Genomic DNA, 14202 nt, shown 5'->3' with positions numbered 1-14202 from the left:
GGGCACAGGCTCCAGACGCGCAGGCTCAGTAGTTGTGGCTCACGGGCCCAGCCGCTCCGCGGCATGTGGGATCTTCCCAGACCAGGGCTCGAACCCGTGTTCCCTGCATTAGTAGGCAGATTCTCAACCACTGCGCCACCAGGGAAGTCCCTAGAAAGCAATTCTTAAACTATCTATGCCCACATGTTGCATAGTCCTTGGTATAGGTACCTGAGATAGAAGACCGGTACTCAAGAAGAACTCTGGCGGTGCACTGAAAGACACCAGGATGGGCACCCTCACACTATTCCAGCAAATATATACATGAATGTCATCAGTGAGGGTACAGATAAATGTGTATTCTCTTGGGAGTATACCATATAGCAGTTAAACAAGCTATAAAGTGACTGACAGTGTCCCAATTTAGAACAGTAATACTCTGGATATGTATGTAACTTATGAAAAATTCATTGTGATGGGGAGAGGGTAGTGGGGGGGGGATATGTGTAAAAATAAGGCAAATGAAGATAAAAAGGACTTTGTTTTTAAAAAGTTAATTATCAATTCAAGATGGTAAGCACATAGATGTTAAATTCTTTGTACTTGGTATTTTTAAATTTTCCCTAAGTATGTGAGAAACTTGAAAAAAAATTCCTCTGTGGGAGGAATATTTTGACCAACTTGGTAGTGAAAGGATGGAAAGTATTGATTAATGAAAGTGCCAGTGAGCAGTCAGACTCAAATTATGCCACCTAAAAATAGGTATACAAAGTTCGTTTTTGCCATTAAAGCCTACTTATTTTATAAATTTCAACACTTTGGAGTTCCTGTATGGTTTTCTTAGGGCCAAGCTTGGGATTCCCTGGGGAAAGGTTAGGAGCAATGCCCAAATTCCCCAGATGCCCAGATTATCCAAAGTTCTTTAAAATATAAAATGAACATTATCCTTTCAAACTGTCAGTGTTATAGACCCAAATGCCAGATTCTTCATAGTTTTTATTCAAGCAGCAATACATTTAGAAACTGAAAAAGATCACTGTGACAATTTCTTGATTAAAAAAATTAAATACCTGTTAATCTCAACAGGTGAGCATTTATTTTTGATTGTAGAACTTCAATATATCTTGCAATGACACTTTTCCTTTGGTCGTCACTTAATCAGAAAAATACTCGTCCCAGCTCAAACATTACCTTACAAATAAAAAGTGAGAAGTATTAATAATTTCATGGCAAATCACTGGTACAAACTAAAATGACTTTTCTAAGGTCGTGATTAATGAAAAATGCTCCCGAAGTAAGAATAACTTTTTTGTTATTACAGGGCATTACAGGGCAAGCTGCAGATCTGAGGCACAGGTGCTTGGTGTTGGGCTGAACATTATACATTTACAGCCAGAACTTTCTCTAAATGCCATCTTTAAAAATGTGGAGGGAGGGACTTCCCAGGTAGCGCAGTGGTTAAGAATCCACCTGCCAATGCAGGGGACATGGGTTCGAGCCCTGGTCCGGGAAGATCCCACATGCTGCAGAGCAAATAAGCCTGTGCACCACAACTACTGAGCCTGCGCTCTAGAGCCCACAAGCCACAACTACTGAGCCCACGCGCCACAACTACTGAAGCCCTCGCAGTTAGAGCCAGTGCTCCGCAACAAGAGAAGCCACCGCAATGAGAAGCCTGTGCACCACAACGAAGAGGAGCCCCTGCTTGTCGCAACTAGAGAAAGGCCTGTGTGCGACTAAGACCCACTGCAGCCAAAAATAAATAAATTTATTTAATAAATACATAAATAAAATAAATAAAAAAAGAGTAAATAATTTAAAAAAAACGTGGAGGGAATTCCCTGGTGGTCAAGTGGTTAGGATTTGGCACTTTCACTGCCATGGCCTGGGTTCAATCCCTGGTCAGGGAACTGGGATCCCGCAAGCTGCGCAGCATGGCCAAATAAAATAAATAAAAATGTGGAACTTTTCCAAGAATCATACTTAATGCATTTTCAAAATATTACCACAGTCACTTGAAACCTGCCTCACTTCCAAACAGACTTAACATTTAGAACAAAGTCATGCTCTTTCCTGCTATTACTTTCCGTCAAGTTACTTTCATAAACGTTACCTACCTCTATGGTGATAAGGATGACGATCATCCATTCCAGGCGGAGCGTCCTCTTCTCGGTCAGGTGATTCCGCATCAGATCCGTCAGCGCCATGCAGTGCTGAAGCTTTTCATTCATGACCTGCATTAGAAACATCTCAGAGTAGCCTGTATACTTAAACATTCACTTAAGATAACAGTCGCATGCTTCAGAATTCTAAGTTTGAAATAGGTGTGCAGTGAAAAGTCACCCCTTCAATTCTTGCTCCTCAGCCCTCCCCTAAGGCAACCTGCCAGCGCTACTTGTCTCCTTCCGGTGAATCCACCTGGAGGCATTCTGTAATGCACAGATCTGACTGCAAGAAATACTTTGCGTACTGAAGCTCTTAGAAGATTTTGATGGAAGATCTAAAAATAAAGTTTTTGATTCCTAGTTTTTTGTTGCTGCCCTTGGATTTTCAGCAGTTAATAAAGGCAAACCTGAAATATGATTCTTCTAGCATGGCCTTAAGATGACAAACAATGATTACCTTCTACTAGAGCTGTTCCAAGCCCCCCAAACACAAAACTTGACCTGCTGCACACTCGCCACTAGATGGCACTGCTTTTAATGCTTAACTGGTTCCGCGTTCTGATGCCCCACAAGCTGGTTGAGGGGGTTCATAGAAAACAGAATCTTTGAAGTTAAGACTTGAATGTGACCACTGGCAAGTTATACTTCCTTAATCTCTCTGTATCTCTCTTTTGGAAATTACAGTCTGGAAACATTTTTAAAAACAGTTTTTGGATTCCCCTTGATAACTTCTGGGGTACGTATGCTGAGTGCAGGTATGGTCAGTGGAAATCCGAAACAAATCACAGATGCACGTTTGGGGACTGACTGAAATGTGCTAGTGCACCATATTTACTATCATTTTGCACAGAGCATTACTGAGAGCGAACACGTGGAACCACACTCATAATACGTATTTGCCCACGTTTCCAGACTTCACGTAACCCCGTAGTCACCAATTTGTATAAATGTTTAGAACAGCGCCTCTTTGCTCCCTTTCTTCGACTTCCCATTTCTATTGGCTGCTTGATCTTGGTCTATAAACATGCTCAGCCTTAAGCTTGCTTCTCTCTTCAAAATGCTGACCCAACCCTCTTTTACATTTTCTTTCAACTTTGACTAAAGAACAGACATTTTCTTTCTCCACTTCCTCACCACCAACTTATTCCTTAGCCCTTAGAGATTGTAGATACTACCTCTACTCCCCCGAAACTTCCAGATGTCTCCTAAACAGTAACACCCTTTCTTGGTTAGATTCTGAAACCTCAGTTAACTCAAGCATTTGACAACACCTTGAAATGCACACTTCCTTTGGCTTTTTCTCCCCTAGGGACTAAGTTCTGCCTCCGACCATCACTCTTTTTCTGAGTCTTCTCGGGCCTCCCCTGGCCTGTGGATGACACTTTCCAGAGTCCTGATCTTGTCCCTCCCGTCCTCTAGCTCTGCACTCTCTCTGCACGATCCTGCCCATCTGGTTTGTGTAGGCGCTTCCTGAACTTCAGTCATTTCCATCCCACCATCACTGCTTCTGTGATATACATGTGCCAACTGGATTTAAAGTCAAAAAGACTTAGAAATGGGGACTTCCCTGGTGGCACAGTAGTTAAGACTCTGTGCTCCCAATGCAGGGGGCCCAGGTTTGATCCCTGGTCAGGGAACTAGATCCCCACATGCATGCTGCAATGAAGAGTTTGCGTGCCACAACCAAGGAGCCGACAAGCCACAACTAAGGAGCCTGTGAGCTGCAACTAAGATCTGGTGCAACCAAAAAAAAAAAAAACCCACAAAAAACACCTTAGAAATGTTTATTTTAAAAGGAAACTACATTGCCAAAATGGAAAACCAGTATGATGTGAAATGGTGTTGGATACACAAAGCTGAGCCTGGTGCCTGGGAAAGTGGTAGATTATACATTAGAGGGCCAGTCAAGAGCCACTAAAGCCAAGCTAAGCATTTCTCCTCAACTCTGAACAGAAGTGTTACTTGCTTCAATGCTTACATGTTATTTCAGGGTCCATGTGTTACCTAAGTTCATCTCTTGTACAAGTAAGTGTATGTATTCCACATTTTGAGAAAGACTGATTTAAACTGTTTTTTGGTAAGTCCCAAGTATTAACTGCTTAATCCTGATTTCTCCTCTGCCCAAATTTCTAACTGCCTATAAAACATCTTTTTACTATTTTCCTGCCAGCACCTTAAATTTAGCATTTCTCAAACTACAGTTGACATCCTGTTCAAGTCTATCCCTCTTCTTGGGTCCCTAGCTCAAAGCAGGTCACATGGTCTTCTCGGGCACCCAGCGTAGAAACCTTTGATCTCTATCCTGCACTCCTGGATCCCTGGCACTTCAGTTGTCCTTGCTGTATGGAGTCGAGTCTATCCTCTCCTTAGCATTTCTTAATACACCTAGTAGGCTTTCATCAACTATTTGTCACCTCTTCAAACTGGTCTGTTTGGCTGTTTTGGTGGTGGTGATGGGCTGGGGGGTTTCTGGGTTTTGTTTGCATGGACCACCAGAGTTCTCTTCCTAAACAGGATGGATCCTTTCACTCCCCTGCTCAGAAGCTTCCAACATCTTGCTACTGCCTTCTGGATAACATGAAACGACCCCAGATGGTTTAGTCCAATCACTCTTCGGTGGGTGGCGCCCTCTTCAAGCCTGAAGGCGAGGTCTCTGTGACCCTTCCTGACCTCCTGCTCCTCACTCAGCACTCCCACAGCACCTCGTTGTTTCCCTCATTTAGAACTTACCTCATTCTGCCTCATAGCCACCTGCTACCTGCCCGGCACCCTCCCCTCCTGCCCCCTTGTTTTGGAGAGTTACTCTTCCCTGTTTCCAACCACGTGATGCTGCCAATCTTAGTATCACTACCCGCCTGACACCAACCCCTCTCCCCTCCCCCGAAAAGCCCAAGGGGGAGACGGGGTCAGCACAAGACCCAGGCTTGGCCAACTGTGAGGCCCAGTTGCCTCATCACATGGCTGGTCAAAGCACGGACACATGGCCCAGTCCTTTGAAGCTGCCAGGCAGAGTAAAATGTCGCTTGGATATTCCCCCTTCCCACACCCCTTTCTCCCCAGCGCAGAGAGAATGCCACCAAGAAGGAAAGGATGAGGCCAAATTGGTACGGAGGATGCTGAGGCAAGAAACAGTCCTGATGACCCGTCTGGGTCTGTGCAACAGACATTCCCTGTTTCACACCTGCTCCCTGTTTCTCAGCCCCGTGAGCCAGTACACGGGGATAAGTAAGGTCATTCCAATTGTCTTTCTGTTGTGTGCAAGCAAGGGAGCCCCAACTAACACATGCTTCCTATGTCCTTTGGTTACAGAATCAGATGTGTTTCACGCACACAGATGATGGAGCAGGAGAAAACGGGGACAGGGTCACAGAGGTGGTAAGTGTGAAGTAGGATCTAAATAGGCAGGTGCCAGGAAGAAAAGGTGGGGCGCCAGGGGGACAGTATTTCTAGTAGAGGAAACAGCATGGAGGCAAGTACAGCTAGATAGTGAAAAACTTGGAAGTGCTTGGAGATAAGGTTAAAAAGGTAAGTTAGTACTGAATTGTGAGAGGCACTATAGACCATAGGTGGTAGGCAGAGTAATGGTCCCCCAGATATTTACATTCTAATCCTTGGGACCCACGAATATTACACAGCAAAGGACACTTAAGATTGTACAGGAATTAAGGTTGTTAAGTCAGCCGATCTTTAGATAAGGAGACAATCCTAGATTATCTGGGTGGGCCCAGTGCAATCACAAGGGTCCTTAAAAGTGGGAATGGCAGGCAGAAGAGCTCAGCGATGCGAGATGGAAGAGGGGGCTCCAAGCCAAGGGCAGTGGGTGGCCCCTCGGAGCTGGAACAGCCAAGGAAACGGCTCCCACCCAGAGCCTCCGGAGCGGTACGCAGCCCTGCCAACACCTTGATTTTGGCTCAATGACTCCCAGGTCAGACTTCGGACCTACGGAACTGTAAAATAATACATCTGTGTTAAGTCAGTCTGTGGTAATTTGTTGCAGCAGCAGTAGAAATGAATACATAGCACGATAACGTTGGAACTTTCTTCTGCAGGTAAGGGAGTCCTTTGTCCACTCTTAAAATATTTGTTCAATATTCACTATACTGTGCTGGGCAGAGGAGATGAAATGGTGAATAAGACAGATATGTCTCTGCCTTCTGGCTACAGGGCCCAGCCTAGAGGCTGGGAGACAAAGAAGAAGATATTAGGGTGAACGGGGGTGGGAGATGCACATCAGCAGTCAGGGCGCGGAAGGCGGGCCAGTGTGGAATCCCTCCCTGTCTCACCAGCCCAGGGCCTGTCGTAGAGACTTTCAATAAATATCTGGCAATGAATGCATGACACTTAGGAGAAAACGAAAGGATGCTCTGACTGCATGTGGAAGATGAAGGAGAAAGAGGAAACCACGGTGAGTTTGAAGTTGCTGCTTGACTGACCAGGTGGTCGTGCTATTAGCTGAGACAGAAATAGAGAAGGTTCAACTGCATTTTCTGGGAGAATACAGTGAGTTTCATTTTGAACTCTTAATCACTGATTAATTCTACAAATATTTATGGAGCACATATTCTACGTGAGGCCTTTGCCAAGAAGTGGGAAGGGAGCAGGAAGAAGACGACCCTGCCCTCTGATTTCACGAAGCCTGTGTTCCAGAGGGGAGTGTACTCAAGCAGCTTCTATCACTTTCGCTGCTGTGTTTTAAGGAAGGAGAGGGGGAATCTCACGAGTGCAGCTCCAATTTCATATAAATCCCCTTTTCCCCTCTGAATACCTGCTACTTCTACTTTTAGCCACCTTGCCCCAGTTCCTACACAGGTTGCAATAAGGATGTGGAAGAAATATGTAATTTATAAAAACAATTTAAATGAAACAAATTTTAGCTCCTAAAGAAAATTTAAAGTGGATTTCCAGGGACTGCTGGTGATATGGATGGAATGTTTGTGTTCCCCCAAAACTCATGTTGAAGTCCTAACGCCCAATGTGACGGTATCTGGAGATAAGGCCTTTGGGGGTGATTAGGTTTAGAGGAGGTCTAAATTAACATCCTTATAAGGAGAGGCAGAGACACCACAGTGGGCGCGCTCTCCCTGCCTTGTGAGGCTACACCGAGAAGGTGAGAAGAGGCTTCTCTCAAGGCACTGAATCCGCGGTGCCACCACAGCAGTACGATGCGGTGCGTGACCTGCCGCCCCCAGGAGTGCGCACAAAGCACTCCAGAAGCACACGGGCAGGTGGCGCCCAATTTAAACAGACCTTTATTTTTATTCTTCAGAACACTACCTGAATTATTTTCCACTTGTTTTACAGCACTGATTAAGTGCGATGTACACATTATTCCAGGTACTCAGTTAAGGATTCACAAGTCAGCAGCATTATAGTTACACAGAACTCACCTAAGATTTTTTTGAAAAATACCACGGAACTGACCTGTTCCGGGGCTCTTCCAGTTTGGGGACTGAGGGGACCTGGTCCACCTGCTCCCTGGGGTGCGATCAATTTCCCCCCACTGGGCACTGAGGGAGCCTCTCCGCTCAGAGAAGCACTGTCCCCAGCGAACCCCAAGTGCCCTCCTGGCACATCCCCTCCCTCTGCTTGAGCAAAGGGAAGACGCAGAGGCACTTTCTCCAGGCTCCCCCTTCCTACTTGGCACTGTGACGCTTGTCCAGCTAGCTGATTACTTCACTGCGTGTCAGTATTCACGATCGATCCAGTTTTGACATTCCTCATCTTCAGCTGTGGCTTTCACGCTGAATGCAGGGTTCATGTTCCTATCTTTACACTTCTCCCCCTCTGGACCACACACTCAGGATATTTCCTGCTCAAACCACCTTCATCGTTGGTGACTTCAGTGATTCTGTTCTCTTTTCCTGTACTCTTGTCCACGAGGGACGTGTGAAGGACACCATGGGCATCAAAGGATGCCGTGATTTGAGGAAGGACACAGGATGGGGGGTGGGGGCAGCGGGGGAGGATGCTTGAGCGCACACTTCCCAGGCAGCCGGTTTACCTTGGTTGTTGCTCAGCCACTGTTACTGACTTAACTCAGCACAACAGGCTGGTCATCAGGAGAGGTCTGCATCTGCTTGGTGGCAATAATCTTTATACTTCATCCCAACGATCGTGGTTCCACCAAACGTCTTCATTCCAAGAGAAAAAGGGGAGACAGCCAAAAGCCATAACTCTTGAGCACTTTCAAATTTGTCCCTAGTAAATACGGCTGCTCATCAAGGTTGATGCTTTTGTTTAATGTCATTAAAGAATTCTCACAAAAGGTTTATTTTCAAGTTTTCCTTGAGGCATAATTTACTTCCATTCTAAGTATACAATTTGAAGACTTCACAGATAGACACCCATGTAAGTAACACCACAGCGTTTCCATGGCCCCAAGATCCCTTGTGCCCCTTTGGAATCTACTGCCCTACCCACCACCCCACCTCCAAGCCTTAGGGAACCACTGATCTATTTTCTGTAACTATAGATTAGATTAGCCTTTCTAGAATTTCCTATAAATATAACAGCATGTATTCTTTTGTGTCTAGATTTTTTTCACTCAGCATAATGATCCTGATATTCATTCATGTTGTTGCATGGATGGGTAGTTCACTGCTTTTATTGCTGAGTGGTACTCCACTGTATGGCTATCCCACAATTTCTTTATCCATTCACCTACTGATGGGCATTTGATTGTTTCCAGTTTTTGGCTATTATGACTAAAGCTGCTAAGAACATTCAGGTACAAATCAGTGTGAGGACATACGTTTTCATTTCTCTTGAGTAAATACTCAGGAGTGGAACTGCTGGATTGTATAGTAACACAACAATTACATTTCTGAGGAACTGTGGGCTGTTTTTGCAGAGTGGTTGTACCAATGTATATTCCCACAAGTAATGTATGAAACTTCCATCTGCTCTATATCCTTCCCAGCACTTGGTATTGTCAGTCCTTTTAATTTCAGTCATTCTAGTGAGTGCGTAGTAACAGCGCACTGCAGGTTTAATTTGCACTTCCCTGGTAAATAATAACGTTGAACATCTTCTCATGTTCATTTGGCTGTTCACATATTTTGTGAGACATCAGTTTAAATCTTTTGCCCATTTAAAAAACTGGGTTGTCTTTTTGAGTAGAAAGAGTTCTTTTTTTTTAATGCATAGATCTTTTTTTAAAAAAGTTATTTATTTTATTATTTATTTTATTTTTGGCTGTGTTGGGTCTTCGTTGCTGCACGTGGGCTTTCTCTAGTTGTGGTGAGTGGGGGCTACTCTTCGTTGCGGTGTGCGGGCTTCTCATTGCGGTGGCTTCTCTTGTTGTGGAGCACAGGCTCTAGGCATGCGGGCTTCAGTAGTTGTGGCATGCGGGCCTAGAGAGCAGGCTCAGTAGTTGTGGTGCACAGGCTTAGCTGCTCCGCGACGTGTAGGATCTTCCTGGACCAGGGCTCGAACCCGTGTCCCCTGCACTGACAGGCAGATTCTTAACCACTGTGCCACCAGGGAAGCCCCTTGAGTAGAAAGAGTTCTTTGATTATTCTGGACAAATCCTTTGTCAGGTTATATATTGAGAATATTTCCTCCCAGCCTGTGATTTGCCTTTTCATATTCCTAAGAGTGTCTTTCAAAGAGCAGTGGTCTTAGTTTCGATGAAGTTCAACTTATCAAATTCGTTCCCCAAGGTGCATGCTTTGTTTTTTTTTCTAACAAATCTTGGCCTTCCCCAAGGTCATGAGGCCTTTTTCCTATATCTTCTTCCTGACGTTTTATAATTTTAGCTTTTATATTTAAAAGGTCTCTGATTCATTTAGAAATGGTGTGGAGTAAAGGATAGGGTTCATTATGACTATCCCATTGTTCTAGCACCATTTGTTGAAAAGATTAGGAAAAAAATAAAGAGAACCTCGAAGACTTGTTGGAGTATAATTAAAGGTCTGACACTCACGTCATAGAGAGATAGTAGATTTCTCCTCGGAAATCATGGAGGCCAGAAAAAAGTGACACAGTAATTTGTAGGTATTGAAAGAAATGAACTGTCAACTTGGAATCCTCTACCTAGTGAAAAAATCCTTCAGGAATAAAGGGGAAATCTAGATGTTTTCAGATGAAGAAAAACTAAGAGACTATGCTTTTGCAAACTTACCCTGAAAGAATGGCTAAAGAATGTTCTTGAAACAGAAAAGAAACAATAAAAGAAGAAATCTTGGAACGTCATTGAAAAAAAAAGGAACAACAAAAAGAATAAAAATGGGGGTAAATACAATAGGATTTCCGTCTCCTCTTGAGTTTTCTAAATTATGTTTGGTGGTTGCAGCAAAAATTGTAACACTGATGAAGTTCTCAAAGTGGGGAGTAAAGGGATGTAAAGAGAAGTAAGGTTTGCACGCTTGGTTTAATCTGGCAAAATGTTGAAACCAGTGGATTGTGATAAGCTAGGTATGTATAATGTGACACTTAGAGCAACCACTAAATATCTATGCAAAGAGATATACTCAAAAACCATACAGATAAATCAAAATGGAATCCCCCCAAATGGCTAAGTAACTCACAGGAAGGCAGGGATTGATACAGGCAATGACTTGGATGGCTCTCAAGGGTATTATACTCATTGAAAAAAGCCCATTTTAAAGTCACACCCTGTACGATTCTATTTATATAACATTCCCCAAATGACAAAATTATAGAGCTGGAGAATAGATTACTCATTACCAGCGGTTAGGGATGGTCGGGGAGGGAAGGGTGTGACTATAACGGGACAAGCACAAGGGAGATCTCTGTGGTGACAGAACAGTTCTGCATCCAGATCTTGTGGTTACCTGGATCCACACGTGTGACTGAATGTGACAGAACTATGCGCACACATGGTACTACTGTCCCTCTTGTCCTCTGCTCTCTTTCCCGGGTGGTCTACCTCCACCATGACGCCCTCCACGCACTTCCATCATTCCATCGGCTACCTCCTTCCTCAACTTCGCTTCCACGCTTCTAAATGCTTTCAGACAGTTCTAACTGGATGTCTTCTTGCTACTCTACTCTCAACATATCTTAAATGTGGCTCCTCCCCTCCCCCCAACCTCTCTACGTTTTGCCATCTTTCTACCTGTCACCCACAGCAAATGTCAGTCATCCTTACTCTTCCTTCTCCCTGGCCTCCCAGTACCAAGCACTTCATTTGTCTTAAAGGATTCTTTTAAAAATTCATTTCTATTCTCACTGTCACCAGTGAAGTTCTGGACCCCATGAACTCTTGCTTGAAACTTGATGAGAAACTTCCTAACAGACCACTAGGCCTCCAAACTCTCACCAATCTTATCTAGTCTGTAGAGCAAATATCAGAATATCCTTTGACGTGAAAGCTGAAAACTGTCTGTATACAGGAAAACTAGAATGGGAAATCTAGAGATCTGAGTAGAAGTCAAACAAGACATTTCTCCAAAAGCAGTTAAACACATTTACTTAATTAAAAACTTCTCTTCACACAGTCATACAACTTATAGGTGACATTGTGTCCCTTTCAGTAGAAGTGCAAAATACATACCTTAACTCTACGAGTAATGCTGAGGAACCGACAAGTTTTATCATAAAGTTCTTCCAGATTTTCTCTGTCCCAGTAGAAATCAGGAGTGATCAAGAAGTCTGAACTCAAGTTTATATGGTGTCTTAAAAAAAGGAAAATCATTAACTTTTAATTTTTATCTTGAATTAAAAAATCATGGTCTATTTTATTTCTTTTTTGAAGAAGATATTTATTGATTAATTTATTGATTGACTGAAGTATGGTTAATTTACAATGTTGTGTTAATTTCAAGTGTATGGCAAAGTGATTCAGTTACACATACATACATATGTATATATATTCTTTTCTAGATTCTTTTCCATTATAGGTTACTACAAGATATTGAGTATAGTTCCCTGTGCTATACAGTAGGTCCTTGTTGTTTACCTATTTTATATATAGCAGTGTGGCTATATTAATCCCAAACTCCTAACTTATCTCCCCCCATCCCCTTTGGTAACCACAAGTTTGTTTTCTATGTCTGTGAGTCTATTTCTGTTTTGTAAATAAGTTTATTTCTTATTTACATGGTGCTTTATAAAAGTAGTTTTTAATGCTGATTCTTGTAATACTTCTGAGAAACATGTAAACAAAAAATTTTCAAAATGTGCAACCAAATTAATTCAATCTTTATATTAACATTTATGAAGTAGAGAGAAAAAAACCCAATTTAAAAAATTTCTAGGGACTTCCTGGTGGTGCAGTGGTTAAGAATCCACCTGCCAATGCAGGGGACACGGGTTTGAGCCCTGGTCTGGGAAGATCCTACATGCCGTGGAGCAACTAATTCCTTGCGCCACAACTACTGAGCCTGTGCTCTAGAGCCTGTGAGCCACAACTACTGAGCCCGCGCGCCTAGAGCCCATGCTCCGCAACAAGAGAAGCCACCACAATGAGAAGACTGTGCACCACAACGAAGAGTAGTGCCCGCTTGCTGCAACTAGAGAAAGCCCGCGTGCAGCAACGAAGACCCAACGCAGCCAAAATAAATAAACTTATTAAAAAAAAAATTTCTAAGCTTCTTTTTTCATTAAAATTTGTTACAATATACATGCACATATATTTGTGTGTGTGTGGACAGGTAATCAGATGGCTCAAAAATAAAAAAGACAGAAAAAGGTAAAGATTGACCAATCTTACTCCTATTCTTATCCCCATTTTTTCCTTTCTCCCACTCCCTGCGGGTAGCCACTGCTAGTTTCATACACACACACAAACACACACACTCTCTCTCTATTTCTACCTTTTTTACATATGAGGCCTGAGTTTGCTTTTAAACAAAAATTTATGTTATAGAAGTAACACATAAATACCGTTCACTATAAAAAAGAAAAACCCTAGAGAAGAAATCAGAAAACACTGGTAGGCCCCTTACCCTAACAACTCAAATCCTTTCGGCCGTGCCAATACTCTCCTGTGTCCTTCCAGATCTGCTTCCATGCACACATGCGCACGTGTGTGTGTGCGCATGCGCATACACCTACGTGTCTGGTAGTATGTATACATATCAAGATAGAGATGAATATTTATGTTGTTTGCTTACAAGTAGGATCATACCATGTATAATCTGTGACTGCCATATTTCTACTTCTATTTCTTGTCATAGATTCGCCACATTCCTTTGAGTAACACATAAGCACTCTTATCGTAAAGAGACGAAAACTTAGGATAACAACAGTAAGACTCTACGAAACTATTCACAAACCTAAGTGTATTGAGTCCTAATTTCTGAGTCCCAGTATTATAATTCGCTATATCAAATTCTGCTCGCATGACCAAGAGAAGAGGGCAGAGGAGTCTATCTCCCCCACTTCCTAGCGAGCTCAAGGCTGTAGATGTGCTGTGGACGCTCTCATGCAGAGCTTTCTATTTTTGTTGGTGCCCTGACTTAGGGCCCCTGAGCTTTGAGAAGGGCCTAGATGACGCAACACTGGACCGCTTCTCCTCTCCAGGGCAAGTAACTAAGGAGAATGTGGAAAAGCAACTCTTAGGTAAACTACTGACAAGGAACTCCAGTAACTCACCCCACACACGACAAGGGCCGAAACACTGAGAATCCTGCCTAGTGAGAATAACACCAAGATTCAGGGTGTTTCATTCCATAAATCTTGGGAAAACTACAAGAATAAAACAAACTGAAGGCCTTTTAACTTAATTTTAAATGATGTACTATTGTATTTCATCAATTTTAAGACATTCTTCTTCCCATTTTAACATCTCTGAAAATGGGAGGCATCTTTAAAATTGATGATGTCTTACAGGTGGCAGTTGAGACTTAGTTGTCGTTGCCTTAGACGACTTATTTCTCTTATTCTTTCCTTTTTATGTATGCCCAAGAGGAAATGTGATAAATCTACATCCAAATAAGACTGAAAGAGCTATTTCCGTAGTGCAAAATTAAATTCTGTGATAAAAAAGCATTGTCTCATATGTTAGTGGGCAGCATTTTCACTTTCTTGTGGCATCTTATGGTGTCTCAGAGTCAGTGAAATATGGTACATCACTTTTCCATAGCAATTAAGT

General features: G+C 42.9%; 1 protein-coding gene across 3 annotated transcripts in view; it reads right to left on the bottom strand.

Moving 5' to 3' along the window:
- Positions 1–955: 955 nt before the first annotated feature.
- RMND1 (required for meiotic nuclear division 1 homolog) overlaps positions 956–14202 on the bottom strand; it is a 37788-nt gene continuing 24541 nt past the window's right edge. For 2 of the 3 annotated variants that reach the window (XM_036871404.1, XM_036871405.1), the window contains 3 exons: positions 11662–11782; positions 2097–2213; positions 956–1170 (listed from right to left, as the gene is read on the bottom strand). In XM_036871404.1, the coding sequence (XP_036727299.1) occupies positions 1138–1170; positions 2097–2213; positions 11662–11782 (271 nt within the window). In that variant the 3' untranslated portion in view covers positions 956–1137. The remainder of the gene's footprint in view (positions 1171–2096; positions 2214–11661; positions 11783–14202) is intronic. The other variant, XM_036871407.1, reaches the window with a different exon arrangement.

The sequence above is a fragment of the Balaenoptera musculus genome, chromosome 12 (assembly GCF_009873245.2).
Source record: "Balaenoptera musculus isolate JJ_BM4_2016_0621 chromosome 12, mBalMus1.pri.v3, whole genome shotgun sequence".
In the NCBI taxonomy this organism is placed as follows: Eukaryota; Metazoa; Chordata; class Mammalia; order Artiodactyla; family Balaenopteridae; genus Balaenoptera; species Balaenoptera musculus.
This window is presented reverse-complemented; position numbering and strand designations above follow the sequence as displayed.